Genomic DNA, 15,808 nt, shown 5'->3' on the forward strand with positions numbered 1-15,808 from the left:
CAGCCGCCAGCCAAACGGAGGCTGGCAGCTGACGTGAGCCGCAGCGTGCACTTCGCCGGAGTCTGACGTCATTGTCAGCCGTCGTCGAGTGCGCGCTTCACTTGCGTGGAGGGAGGGAGCTTCGCCGCCCACCGCAGGAGAGCAGCCAGGTAAGAACTTGTGTTTATTTTGTTTGTTTTTTTGAGAGCGGCGATCCAGGGGGCCCCGGGGCAGAATGCTGGACACGCTGGGGGCAAAAATGTTGGACACACTGGGGGCAGAAATGCTGGACACACTGGGGGCAGAAATGCTGGACACACTGGGGGCAGAAATGCCGGACACACTGGGGGCAGAATGCTGGACACAATGGGGGAAGAATGCTGGACACACTGGGGGCAGAATGCCGGACACACTGGGAGCAGGACTGGAGACATAGGGGCAGAATGCTGGAGACACTTGGGGCAGAATGCTGGACACGCTGGGGCAGAATGCTGGACACACTGGGGGCTGAATGCTGGAGACATTGAGGGCAGAAATGCTGGACACACTGGGGGCTGAATTCTGGACACACTGGGGCAGAATGCTGGACACACTGGGGCAGAATGCTGGACACACTAGTGGCATGAATGCTGGACACGCTGGGGGCAGAATGCTGGACACGCTGGGGGCAGAAATGCTGGACACACTGAGGGCAGAATGCTGGAGACACTGGGGCAGAATGCTGGAGACACAGGGGCAGAATGCTGGACGCGCTGGGGGCAGAATGCTGGACACACTGGGGGTAGAATGCCAGACACACTGGTGGCAGGACTGGAGATATAGGGGCAGAATGCTGGAGACACTTGGGGCAGAATGCTGGACATACTGGGGGCAGAATGCTGGACACACAGGGGTCTGAATGCTGGAGACACTGGGGGCAGAATGCTGGAGACACTGGGGGCAGAATGCTGGACACACTGGGGGCTGAATTCTTGACACACTGGGGCAGAATGCTGGACACACTGGGGCAGAATGCTGGAGACACTGAGGCAGACTTCTGGACACACTGGGGGCAGAATGCTGGACACACTGGGGCAGAATGCTGGACACGCTGGGGGCAGAATGCTGGACACACTGGTGGCATGAATGCTGGATATGCTGGGGGCAGAATGCTGAACACAGTGGGGCAGAATGCTGGACACACTGGGGCAGAATGCTGGACACATTGGGGCAGAATGCTTGACACACTGGGGCAGAAATGCTGGAGACACTGGGGGCAGAATGCTGGAGACACTGGGGGCAGAATGCTGGACACACTGGGGCAGAAGGCTGGACACACTGTGGCAGAATTTTGGACACGCTGGGGGCAGAATGCTGGACATGCTGGGGGCAGAATGCTGGACACGCTGGGGGCAGAATGCTGGACATGCTGGGGCAGAATGCTGGACAGGCTGGGGCAGAATGCTGGACACGCTGGGGGCAGAATGCTGGACACGCTGGGGGCAGAATGCTGGAAACACTGGGGGCAGAAATGCTGGAGACGCTGGGGGCAGAATGCTGGACACGCTGGGGGCAGAATGCTGGACACGCTGGGGGCAGAATGCTGGACACGCTGGGGGCAGAATGCTGGACACACTGGGGGCTGAATACTGGACACACTGGGGGCAGAATGCTGGACACACTGGGGGCAGTATGCTGGACACACTGGGGGCAGAATGCTGGACACACTGGGGGCAGAATGCTGGACACACTGGGGCAGAATGCTGGACACACTGGGGCAGAATGGTGGAGACACTGGTGCAGAATGGTGGAGACACTGGTGCAGAATGCTGGACACACTGGGGGCAGAATGCTGGACACACTGTGGCAGAATGGTGGAGACACTGGGGCACAATGGTGGAGGCACTGGGGGCAGAATGGTTTCGACACTGGGGGCAGAATGGTGTAGACACTGGGGCAGAATGGTGGAGACACTGGGTGCAGGACTGGAGACATAGGGGGCAGAATGGAGATATGGGGCATGATTGGAGACACGGGGCAGATTGAAAGACACGGTGGCATGATTGGAGACACTGGGGGCAGGATTGGAGACAGATAGTGCAGGATCATGGGGCAAGATGGATGCGATGGAGACAGATGGGGCAGGAAGGGGAGATCATATGGGACAGGATGGGGAGATCATATGGGGCATTTTATTTTTTTAGTATACTGTTTGAAATGGGGGGGGGGTCCTGTTACTGTGTAGAGTGATTTTATGTCGCCTTTTTTTCTTCATGTGGTGTAATGTAGAAGTTGGAAAAAATTAAGTAATGTGTTCTGCAAGCAGAGCTCGAGATAACTGTGTTATTTCCTGCAGAGACAAGTAATGGCTGGAAGAAGTGACAGCGGTCTGTGCTGGATGAAAGTTGAAAGATGAAGGACTTCACCTAGAGACGTCACTGGTGAGTCAGTGTGTTACCTATACACTGACACTATACACTGTATACTATATACAGAGCTCCTGTGTATAATGTCACCAGTAGTGTTGAGCGATACCTTCCGATATGCAAAGGTATCGGTATCGGATTGGATTGGCCGATATAAAAAAAATATCGGATATCGCCGATACCGATACCCGATACCAATGCATATCAATGGGACACAAAATATCGGAATGGTTCCCAGGGTCTGAAGGAGAGGAAACTCTCCTTCAGGCCCTGGGATCCATATTCATGTATAAAATAAAGAATAAAAATAAAAAATATTGATATACTCACCCTTACGACGGCCCCGGCTCTCACCGGTCCAAGCGTCTGCCTCCGTTCCTAAGAATGCAGAGTGAAGGACCTTCGATGACGTCGTGGCTTGTGATTGGTCGCGTGACAGCTCATGTGACCGCTCACGCGACCAATCACAAGCCGCGACGTCATTGAAGGTCCTTCACTCCCTGCATTCTTAGGAACGGAGGCACCGTTAAGAGCCAGGGTCCGCCGGAGGGGTGAGTATATCAATATTTTTTATTTTTATTATTTATTTTTTACATGAATATGGATCCCAGGGCCTGAAGGAGAGTCTCCTCTCCTCCAGACCCTGGGAACCATATGCACTGCACACTTTCGAATCCGATTTCCGATATCGCAAAAATATCGCAACTCGGTATCGGAATTCCGATACAGCAAATATCGGCCGATACCCGATATTTGCAGTATCGGAATGCTCAACACTAGTCACCAGTGATCACTGTATTACCTATACATTTTAGACAGAGCTCTTATGTATAATATCACCAGTAATCACTGTATTACCTGTACACAGACAATGCATACTAAGTACAGATCTCCTGTGTATAATGGCACTTATGGTGATAGTATTGTGTTTTTTATTACTGATCAGTATTGTAGTATTCAGTCACTATGTGGTGGTAATATGTGGTCTGGACATGGTGTTGCGGTATTTGTCCCTTGTATGTGCTATTTGGTCACTTTGTGGTGGTAATATGTGGTCTAATCATGGTGCGGTGGTATTTGTTCCTTGTATGTGATAGTATTCGGTCACTGGTGGTAATATGTGGTCTGGACATGGTGCGGTGGTATTTGTCCCTTGTATGTGCTATTTGGTCACTATGTGGTAGTAATATGGTGTCTGGTCATGGTGTTGTGGTATTTGTTCCTTGTATGTGATATTATTGGTCATTTTAAAAATTTAAAAATAAATAAGAATATACCTAAATTGTATTGGATATTTTAACAAATATTTAATAGGTGACAGCAGAGTAGAGCCCGGCCAAAAGTGTCTACCGTGCTAAGGTGGCGGCTTAAAAAATCTTTTGGCCAAAACAAAAGCTGCTGGCTATATGTGTGATCTGGTGATGGGAACTGTTAATGTGTGATAGGTGAGAAGTGTAGTTTTTCCAAGAGAGATCGGTGGGACTGTGGACAGTTCGAGGGGTGGAGCGTGGAGGCGGGGCTGGGGTGGAGCCTGGGCGGAGTCTCAAGGGGGCCCCGAAAAATTTGCCAGTATGGGGCCCCAAAATTTCTAGTGGCAGCCCTGATCGCCACTATGGCATTTACCTATACAGCACTGTGGTTTCTGGTGCAAACCTGGGTCACTTTACATTTGGCAAGATTTGTGTGTTTTTTCTAACTTTTATATAATTGCATTCCTTGTCCCTATGTGGTATTGTGGATACCCTGTTTGCTCTTATGCATATGCACCTGCTCTCTTTTTATCACCTTTACTCATATAGGTTACCTGTGTGTTTATGATTTGTTGAGGCACATACTATTACTACATTTTACTATGTGTGCATATTTGCTGTACTGACATACATTGATTGTTTTCAGTAATAAGCACTTACCACCTACGATTCTTGTAGACTATATGTTTTACTAATATCCATATGGATTGATTACAATATATATATATATATATATATATATATATATATATATATATATATATATATATATATATATATATTTTTTTTTTTAAGTACTATTGTCAGTCAGATATAGGTTATTTACACTATGTGCAGAATTATTATGCAAGTTGTATTTTGATCACATGATACTTTTTATACATGTTGTCCTACTCCAAGCTGTTCAGGCTTGAGAGCCAACTACGAATTAAGTAAATCAGGTGATGTGCATCTCTGTAAAGAGGAGGGGTGTTGTCTAATGACATCAAAACCGTATATAAGGTGTGCTTAATTATTAGGCAACTTCCTTTCCTTTGGTAAAATGGGTCAGAAGAGAGATTTGACGGGCTCTGAAAAGTCCAAAATTGTGAGATGTCTTGCAGAGGGATGCAGCAGTCTTGAAATTGCCAAACTTTTGAAGCGTGATCACCGAACAATCAAGCATTTCATGGCAAATAGCCAACAGGGTCGCAAGAAGCGTGTTGGGCAAAAAAGGCGCAAAATAACTGCCCATGAATTGAGGAAAATCAAGTGTGAAGCTGCCAAGATGCCATTTGCCACCAGTTTTGCCATATTTCAGAGCTGCAACGTTACTGGAGTAACAAAAAGCACAAGGTGTGCAATACTCAGGGACATGGCCAAGGTAAGGAAGGCTGAAAAATGACCACCTTTGAACAAGAAACATAAGATAAAATGTCAAGACTGGGCCAAGAAATATCTTAAGACTGAATTTTCAAAGGTTTTATGGACTGATGAAATGAGAGTGACTCTTTATGGGCCAGAGGCTGGATCAGTAAAGGGCAGAGAGCTCCACTCCGACTCAGATACCAGCAAGGTGGAGGTGGGATACTGGTATGGGCTGGTATCATCAAAGATGAACTTGTGGGACCTTTTCGGGTTGAGGATGAAGTAAGGCTCAACTCCCAGACCTACTGCCAGTTTCTGGAAGACAACTTCTTCAAGCAGTTGTACAGGAAAAAGTCGGTATCGTTCAAGAAAAACATGATTTTCATGCAGGACAATGCTCCATCACATGCCTCCAACTACTCCACAGCATGGCTGGCCAGAAAGGTCTCAAAGAAGAAAAAATAATGACATGGCCCCCTTGTTCACCTGATCTGACCCCATAGAGAACCTGTGGTCCCTCATAAAATGTGAGATCTACAGGGAGGGAAAACAGTACACCTCTCGGAACAGTGTCTGGGAGGCTGCGGTGGCTGCTGCACCCAATGTTGATCATAAACAGATTAAGCAACTAACAGAATCTATGGATGGAAGGTTGTGGAGTGTCATCATAAAGAAAGGTGGCTATATTGGTCACTAATTTTGGGGGGTTTTGCTTTTGCATGTCAGAAATGTTTATTTCTAAATTTTGTGCAGTTATATTGGTTTACCTGGTGAAAATAAACAAGTGAGATGGGAATATATATATATATATATATATATATATATATATATATATATATATATATATATATATATATATATATATATATATATATATATATATGTGTATATATATATATACATATATATCTGTAGCTGTCACCACAAAAGAATGGGGGCCCAAACTCATTTATTGAACAAGAGCCCCAAACTAGCCCTTGTTCCTATGAATAATCAAGCTTGTGAACTGGGTACATGAAAATTACCTGTCATTGTCTGCAGGGCATTTGGCTTTCCAGTCACTTAGATGAGTGTCATATTCCACTGAAATAATTCTTAAAGCAGGACAGTCTTCTGCCAGCCAATTCTAAATAATAAGAAAGGATGTTAAGATCAAATGTATAAATCAAGGCAAATATTTACTTTTTCTTACATGATTTTGTTACCATACCACCATACCATATAACCAGTCTGACTTATAATTTCACTTCTCTGGTGCCTTCCATGCATACCTCTGGGCAGTCAGTCTAACCCCTCCCCCCCTTTTATGAGCTTTGTTTTACTCTGACCATGTGTTCTGGCCACACGCCCTCACATGCTCTCACAGCTGAGTTCTCTTAACAACACATATATTCAGATGCAGCAGTCTGCACCAGACGTAGTCTGCTACATGCATCTTTTAACTTCCATCTTTTAAATTACATATTTTTAATTAGTTTGATGAATTAGACTGAATTGGACTGGAATTGACTGGAAGGTAACAGAATACCAAACCTCCACAATGTTTCGGTTTCTTTTCTCTTTCACCCCCATAATACTCACATTCTTCCAATCTCCTGCAATCCCTCCACCTAGTAAAGAACTAGTCATTTCTCCCTCAATACTCTCCAGCCGTCTCACCATCTCCTCAGAACTGTTCCTCCACATACAATCCTTTTTCTCCAGACACACATGGCCGCATCATGTCCTATCCTGCTCCCACCTTCTAACGCTCTGTCTGCTTCTCCTCATCTCTGGTGATGTATTCCCAAATCCCGGCCCCCCTCAACACATCCCCACACTCATTTCTAACCCCCTGCCACGATCCCCTCCACGTTTTCCCAACCATGACAACCTCATACCCATTCATCCAGACCCCACTCCCCCCTACCAGGAGCACTATGGAACGCACGCTCCATCTGCAAAAAACTGCCGTTTATCCATGACCTCTTCATCACCAACAAACTCTCCTTCCTTGGCATCACCAAAACCTGGCTCACCCCCTCTGACTCAGCCTCTCCAGCTGCGATTTCCTATGGCGGATTCCACCTCTCTCACACCCCTCACCCCAGCAACAAATGTGGTGGAGGGGTTGGTTTGTTCCTGTCCTACATCTGCTCCTTTACTCCAATCCCGCTACCACCCTCCGCTACTCTTCCCTCGTTGGAGGTGCACTCCGTCCACATCTATTCCCCTTCCAACCTCCAGCTGGCTGTCATGTACCGCCCCCCAAAACTAGCCATCTCCACCATTCTTGACCACGTCACCACCTGGCTACTTAATTTCCTCTCTGCGGACATCCCCACTATCATCATGGGTGACTTCAATATCCCCATTGACACTTCCACCTCAGCTGCCTCTAAACTTTTATCACTGACGGCCTCCTTTTGCCTCACTCAATGGTCCTCTGAGGCAACTCACAAAGATGGCCACATGCTGGACCTCATCTTCACCCACCTCTGCTCCCTTACTAATCTCACTAACTCACCCCTCCCTCTGTCTGACCACAACCTACTGACATTCTCTTCCCTCTCCTCTCCTAGTGTGCAACCCTCACTCCACAAACTCACTCACCCTCGCAGAAATCTCAAACATCTCAACTTACAATCACTATCTGAGTCCCTTCTCCCTCTTACAGACATAGCCTCCGTTCACGACACAGATGCTGCTGCCACTTTTTATAACACCACAATAATGGCAACACTCGATTCGGCCGCCCTATTCATGCATAGCAAAACTCGTACACTCAACAGACAGCCCTGGCTGACCAGCCTCACCAAAGAACACAGACGGGCTTCCAGGATCGCTGAGCGGAGATGGAAGCGATCCCGCTCTGCCGACCACTTTACTGCATACAAGCAGTCCCTCGCCAGCTTAAAGTCCGCGCTCACTGCCACAAAACAAACTTTCTTCTCATCTCTCATATCCTCCCTGTCTCACAACCCTAAACAGCTTTTCAAAACTTTCCATTCTCTACTCTGTCCCCCAGCACCTCCTCCCTCCCCACTAATTTCTGCTGAAGACTTTGCCTCTTTCTTTAAACAGAAGATCAATACAATCAGAGAAAGCCTAGGCCCACAGCGCCCAATGCCCCGCTTAGCTGCTCAGCCCTGTTCCTCCAAAACCAGCTTCTCCACCATGGCAGAAGACCAGCTCTCCACCCTCCTGTCAAGATCACACCTCACCACCTGCACGCTCAACCCGCCCCACCTCATCCCTAACCTTGCCATGGTCTTCATCCCAACCCTAACACACCTCTTCAACCTCTCACTCACAACAGGTGTCTTCCCCTCATCCTTCAAGCATGCCATGATCACACCCATCCTCAAAAAGCCCTCCCTTGACCCATCCCCTGTGTCTAGCTATCGCCCAATATCTCTTCTCCCTTACTCCTCCAAATTACTGGAACAACACGTCCATCTTTAACTGTCCTCCCACCTCTCCCCCTGCTCCCTTTTTGACCAGTTACAATCTGGCTTCCGACCCCATCACTCAACCGAAACTGCCCTTACTAAAGTCACCAATGACCTACTAACTGCCAATAGCAAGCGACACTATTCTGTCCTCCTTCTCCTGGACCTGTCTTCTGCCTTTGACACTGTGGACCACTCCCTTCTGCTTCAGATCCTCTCATCTCTTGGCATCACTGACTTGGCCCTATCCTGGATCTCGTCATATCTGACAGACCGAACATTCAGTGTCTCCTTTCCCCACGCCACCTCCTCACTTCGCCCCTTGTCTGTCGGTGTTCCTCAAGGCTCTGTTCTAGGACCCCTACTCTTCTCCATCTACACTTTCGGTCTGGGACAACTCATAGAATCCCACGGTATGCAGTACCATCTCTACGCCGATGACACGCAGATCTACCTATCCGGACCTGACCTCACCTCCTTACTTACCAAAATACCACACTGTCTGCTATTTCAGCCTTCTTCTCCGCTCGCTTTCTAAAACTGAACATGGACAAAACAGAATTCATCATCTTTCCCCCGTATCGCTCTACCCCTCCACCAGACCTATCCATCAATGTCAATGGCTGCTCACTTTCCCCAGTCCCACACGCCCGGTGCCTCGGAGTGATCCTAGACTCTGCCCTCTCTTTCAAGCCACATATCCAAGCCCTTGCCTCTTCCTGCTGTCTCAAACTCAAAAATATTTCCCGAATCCGCGCATTCCTTGACCACGACACCACAAAAACACTAGTGCATGCCCTTATCATCTCCCGCCTTGACTACTGCAACCTCCTACTCTCTGGCCTCCGCTCTAGCACCACTACAATCCATCCTACACTCTGCTGCCTGACTAATCTACCTGTCTCCCCGCTACTCCCCAGCCTCTCCCCTATGCCAAGCCCTTCACCGGCTTCCTATTGCCCAGAGACTCCAGTTCAAAACCCTCACAATGACATATAAAGCCATCCACAATCTATCTCCTACATACATCTCCGACATGGTCTCCCGGTACCTACCTACACGCAACCGCTGATCCTCTCAAGATCTCCTTCTCTACTCCCCTCTCACCTCTTCTTTCCACAACCGCATCCAAGACTTCTCCCGTGCTTCCCCCATACTCTGGAACTCTCTACCCCAACACATCAGACTCTCACCTACCACAGAAACCTTCAAAAAGAACCTGAAGACTCACATCTTCCGACAAGCCTACAGCCTGCAATGATTCTCAACCTACTGAACCGCCGCACAACCAGCTCTACCCTCTCCTAGTGTATCCTCACCCACCCCCTGCAGACTGTGAGCCATCGCGGGCAGGGCCCTCCCTCCTTATGTACCTGTGTGCATTGTTTTTTTTTGCTCATGTTTAATGTACTTGTCTATATTTGCCCCCTATTCACATGTAAAACGCCATGGAACAAATGGCGCTATATAAATGTATAATAATAAATAAAAATAAATAATTTTGAGGTGTCTAGCTTTCCACCAAACTAGGCTGAAAATTATTCTTCCACCCTGTTTCAAATAAGGCTTAAAAGATACATATCATCAGGATGTTATACCTCAAGCTAATGAAATGTATGTAAGGATGCTTAAATGCTGATTAAATCAGTACCTTGCTTGTGGAATTTTGCCGTTTTAGAAAAATGAATTGGTAACATTTTATGCTATTGAGCCTCTCTCCCTATTCCTCACCATTGCCCTGCTTCTGGTATCTCGCAAACAGGTGGTCACTCTTGTTTCAATGATATGCCTTCCCTCTCTGACATTTCAAGCAAGCGTTGCCATTGCCATGAGTGGTGCAAGCGCAGTAAGATCCTGAGAACATTGAGAGAGTCAGAATATTTGATCTGTGCATGCAGTGCCCTCTCTGAGAAGACTGCCCCACTGAGGCATGTCACTGCGACATGAGTGACCAGCCTATCAAAAACCGGAGGTCGGCGGCAAGAGGTTAATAGGGAAAGAGGCAGGGAAGCTGGAAGTGCAGTGCTACCTTGATGCACTTGCTACTCATTAGCATAAAATTAAAACACTGGATCTCTCTAAAACTTCAAAACCAATTTCTATAAACAAGGTACGCCTTCTTTCAGAAGTAAAGCACCTTTACACAAATGCCATTAGCTAGGGGTATAAAATACTGATGACAGGTTGCATTAAACATTATATAAAGCTCAAAATTATGCCCTGTACTGCAATATCCAAGCACGGTGGCGCAGTGGATAGCACAGCAGCCTTGCAGCACTGGAGTCCTGGGTTCAAGCCCCACTAAGGACAACATCTGCAAAGAGTTTGTATGTTCTCTCTGTGTTTGCGTGGGTTTCCTCCGGGTTCTCTGGTTTCCTCCCACATTCCAAAGACATACTGATAGGGAATTTAGATTGTGAGCCCCAACGGGGACAGCGACGATAATGTGTGCAACCTGTAAAGCGCTGCGGAATATGCTAGCCCTATATAAAAATAAAGATTATTATAAGGTGCAAAAAAGTGTTTAATGTTGCTAAAAAGCCTCCTGAGGAAGTGACTATCACGAAAGGTGCGTTGGGGCGGCGGGAGCACCTGCATCAGACGCTACTCACATGTAAGTTTCTTATTTTATTTAATGATTATGCGTTTATCTGCATCTTATTATTGCAACACTGGTTGCTTTGATTCAGTATTCAAGATTATGTTTGCATATTATATGTAGATACAGTTGGAAGCACTTTTTTTTTTTATATATACCAACTAGCTGTACTACCCGGCTTCGCCCGGGTTAATAACTGCTGTTAGCAAAATAGAATGTGTTAACAAAAATTTATTCTGCACACAAAAACCACATAACAGATAGATAGAAATGTAATTATTAAAAAAAAAAAACTAAGCTAATAGAAGCATTTCACAACATATATTTCAACACCAGAGATATTCCACACAGATTTAACTAAATTGGCCAAGTAATGTGAAGTAATCTTCTACTACTTATTCGAGAGCCTTTTGATAAACGACATTCTTAGTTTTTCCTTCAGGTGCCACCAACACACCCTACCTGACATGCTATTAACTCACACAAGCTTTGTTATACTGAGAATGTCCTTTGTTGCCTATATTAACCAATCAGAGCTCACATTAATTAACTGTAGCAAAATAGAAGCTGAGCTGTGATTGGTTGCTATTGGCAGCCTGATAAATCCCCAGCCAACAAGAAGCCCTCCCCCCTGGTAGTATAAATTAGCTCACACATACACAAAATAGACAGGTCATGTGACTGACAGCTGCCGTATTTCCTATATGGTACATTTGTTGCTCTTATAGTTTGTCTGCTTATTAATCAGATTTCTATTTTTGAAGGATAATACCAGACTTGTGTGTGTTTTAGGGCGAGTTTCATGTGTCAAGTTGTGTATGTTGAGTTGCGTGTGGCGACATGCATGTAGCGACTTTTTTTAGATGAGTTTTGTCTGGCGACATGCGTGTAGCAACTTTGTGTGTCGAGTTGCTTGTGACAGGTTAGTGTAGCAAGTTGTGTGCAGCAAGTTTTGCGCATGGTGAGTTTTGCGCGTGGCGAGTTTTATGTGTGGTGCGTTTTGAGTATGTGCAAGTTTTGTGTGAGGCAACTTTTGCATGTGTTGCAACTTTTGTGCATGTGGCAATTTTTCCGAGTTTTGCGTGAGCCTAGTTTTGCATGTGGCGAGTTTTGCATGTGGCGAATTTTTGCGCGTGGCGACTTTTGAGTGGCGACTTTTGTGTTTCGACTTTTATGTGGCTAGGTTGGTGTATGTGTGGTGAAATGTGTGCTGAGGGTGGTATATGTGTTCAAGCACATGGTACTGTGTGGCGCATTTTGTGTGTGTGTTCATATCCCCGTGTGTGGTGAGTATCCCATGTCGGGGCCCCACCTTAGCAACTGTACGGTATATAGTCTTTGGCTCCATCGCTCTCATTCTTTAAGTCCCCCTTGTTCACATCTGGCAGCTGTCAATTTGCCTCCAACACTTTTCCCTTCACTTTTTCCCCATTATGTAGATAGGGGCAAAATTGTTTGGTGAATTGGACGCTCTCGGGGTCCAGACGTGTGACTGTGCAAAATTTTGTGGCTGCAGCTGCGACGACATACATACATACACACACACACACATTCAGCTTTATATATTAGATTAGCACTGTATAGGATCAACAGGCATATTAAGCACGCTTTTAAGCAGCGTTAAGCACTTTTTTGCACCTTATATATTTATGCTAATTTAGATCTTACATGTGAGTATAAGATGAACTAAAGGACTCCCTAGACTGTTTTCTGTTTTTTTTTGCAGCCTCTAATGTGGCATTTTGTATGTGGTTCTTGATTTGAAAATTCTTTTAAAATGTGGTGAATAAAGATTTGGGTAAATTTTATACACTTAGTATTTAGGCTCTGTTCTTTCATTGTTATTATCTATATTGTTGAGCTATTGCTCAATATAATTTCATTTTTGGGTATTTGTATATCAGAGCCAAAATAGTCTGTTGAAGAATGAATATTTCTTTATTAAATTGTAACAACAATGTAGGCAATCACATCTAATATACATAATGGAGAAAATAATGAATGAAAACACTCTCGGTACTAGAGGTGAGGGGTCAACACATACATATAGGGACAGGGGGAGTAGGTCATCAGAAGGTACTTAGTGAAAAAAATTATATATATATATGGCTATTTGTAATTGTAGTGCATCATGATACAGATCATTAGTGCAGTACTATAAGAAAGACTGTCAGTCAGTTCATGTAAAGTATACACCCATAAATCCTGCATTGTACTGTGGCACCCCAGGAGTCCGGATGCCACAGTGGAATTGCCTCCCTCACAGGGGGTGATGTGATGCCTGGAAGCAAGGAGGGATCCCCTTACCAGGTAACACCAGCATACAACACTTTCCTACTCCAGACCAGAAGGGGGAGCTCTAACACCTGGTTTCAGGGGAGCTTCCCTATAAGTTCTGGCCTGGAGGCAGAGTTAGTCAGCGTCAGTCTAGTGAGGAGTCTGAGAAGGAGCGGAGAGCAGGCAAGTCGAGGAGAACCTGGGAGTGGAGCTGTAGCCAGGCTCACCCCAGAACAGAGCGCTGACAAAGAGGATGCCAGAGTCCTTGGCGGTGTGGGTGCTGTATGCCCCGACAGCCGAATCTGGAGGGCAGTGAACTGCAAGCTCCCTGACCACACTGAATGCCTGGAAGCACCGCAGCAGACCAAGAGCCAAGGAAAAGGCAGTGCTCGTGGTTCGCTCACACTATCTGCCATACAGGTTAGAAGCAACACGCAAAAGGGGAACTTGAGCAGAGCTTAAAGCAGCAAGGACCTAGAGAAAAGCGCAGAAGGAAGGCCTCCAAACCCACCTGGCTAGGTGGATCCCAAGTTGCTTCCATGCTGCCCGGATCCCATCATCACCTGTTATCAGTGTCCCGGACTGCACCTGCAACTCACAAGTAAAGGTAAAGGAAACTGCAGTCCTTGTGTCCTCCAGTCATTTCCCGCACCCTCAGTCTTGCACACCAACGTTTACGATCTCTTACACAACTACACCAGTAGCCCTGGGGCCCCTCTCCATCTGTGGGGAGCAGAACCATCCCAGCTGCGTCACCATCATCCCCAGCGGTCCCCTTAAGTTGCGTTGGCCATCCATTGCCGAACACCATAGGTGGCGTCACAAACTAACTTCCTATAGACTCTATTTCCCCTTCACTTCATTACTTTTAATGGATGCCCAGGGCCACGGACAGGGTCGCTGTTGCCGTGACCACCCCCTTAAGAACCGTCTGACCCGGCCGGAGTATCCCATGGCCTTAACAAGCACTCCAGTACCAATGAGAAATAAGCACTATATTTAAATACAAACATTGCCAAAGATATAACCATATCGATCACTCTTACCCATAGTTATCCATGTGTGTGACACCTGACCTGCAGCCCCAACGAGCTTTTCGCGTAGGCTTCCTCGGGGGCTCTTATTCCAGCCATAATATTTTCATGTATGTCTAATGCAATTTTATACTGTGTCAAAAGAGCTACTGACAGACATTAAGCCGCATGGAAGTTGCAAGAAAGTGATGGTGTCATTCTTGGAGTTAGCAGGATGCTCACCTCGGAGTCAGGAAATGCCTCATGCAGAGTATTGCTAGGTAATCTGTGTAGTGTCTGTAACCACCAACAGTGGACAAAGGTTTTCAGCTAATGTGGCAGGTGAAAAGGGGAGTCTCGGAGGTCATAATGGAAGAGATTTTCCTGCAGTAGATGTCAGGCTCACAGATGACACAGGACAAGATTGTGTAGGAATACACCTCCATTCTAAACTGTACCATGTGAGGTGGATGAGCCCAACTCACCTGTGCACAGAAAAGCGGACATTAGTAGAGGACAAGGATTCAGGGCAAGACGTAGAGGCACATGAATGCCTGAAAAGAGCACATTAACCTCTAAAGCTGTGAGGAGATAACTGTCTGTTTGGAGGAAGATGAAGCCACACCGGAGAAGTCTGAAAGATGAAGCATGAACGTGAAGAGAGGCAAGGCAGAGACAGCAAGGTCTCTGATGCAGAAACAGAGATGGGAAGGCTGCAAGTGTTTACAAAGTGCCAACAAGTTGCTGAAAAATAGTGCTGCCAAAGTGAGGTGCTCAGGTTACCATAAGAAGTGTAACCAGAGGCAGATGATAATGATGATCATTGTCACAATGTGACGGTCTAAAGTAAGGGAGAGGAGCTTCAAACTGTCCCTGGAACTGGGACCCTAACTCTCCTTTGATGGTAGAGAGGCCCGAGTCTCCAACCTTACTATGCTCCTATTAAATCCTAATCTAATCTATCCCCTCCCCCTCCCTATGAGGCATGGGACAGCAGGTAAAACCGAAAAACTATTATTATACAAAACGCACACCACAGCATTGAGGAAGGTAGGGAAGTGAGGAACAAACCAACGAAATAGGAATTAGAACAAGGAGATAAACTTACTCCATCCAACTGCACATAGAACTCTTCAATAACTACTACCAACTCCAACTATATACTGTAGCTCAACACTTTCCAGGAAGAAGATTCGTTCACCGGCAAGGAAGAAACACCCAGAGCTAGTATATATAGGTAGACGAGATGATGTCAGCAAGTGCAGCTGAGAGCAACCACCTGTATGTTCCCAGCAAACATGGAAAGAGTCATTAATAGGGATGAGCGAATAGCTTTGGATAAGTCCTTATCTGAATAGCTATAGCACATACCGAACAGCTGCATTGGAAACCCGGATAGCCCCAAAAATGCTCTATTCTCATGAATCCGTTCTGAAGAAATCATCTTTAGGTCTTTTTCCTGCAAGAAACTCATTATTGTACAAGTAAACCCTAAAAGCTTTATGAT

The 15,808-nt window shown here is 46.2% G+C and overlaps 1 protein-coding gene across 1 annotated transcript in view; it reads right to left on the minus strand.

The window, feature by feature from the left end:
* Positions 1-15,808, minus strand: part of SERAC1 (serine active site containing 1) — a 398,196-nt gene that overhangs the window by 78,904 nt on the left and 303,484 nt on the right. The window contains exon 13 of the mRNA XM_077283287.1: positions 6,007-6,107. Within this exon, the coding sequence (XP_077139402.1) occupies positions 6,007-6,107 (101 nt within the window). The remainder of the gene's footprint in view (positions 1-6,006; positions 6,108-15,808) is intronic.

Source organism: Ranitomeya variabilis, chromosome 2, assembly GCF_051348905.1.
Source record: "Ranitomeya variabilis isolate aRanVar5 chromosome 2, aRanVar5.hap1, whole genome shotgun sequence".
Taxonomy (NCBI): domain Eukaryota; kingdom Metazoa; phylum Chordata; class Amphibia; order Anura; family Dendrobatidae; genus Ranitomeya; species Ranitomeya variabilis.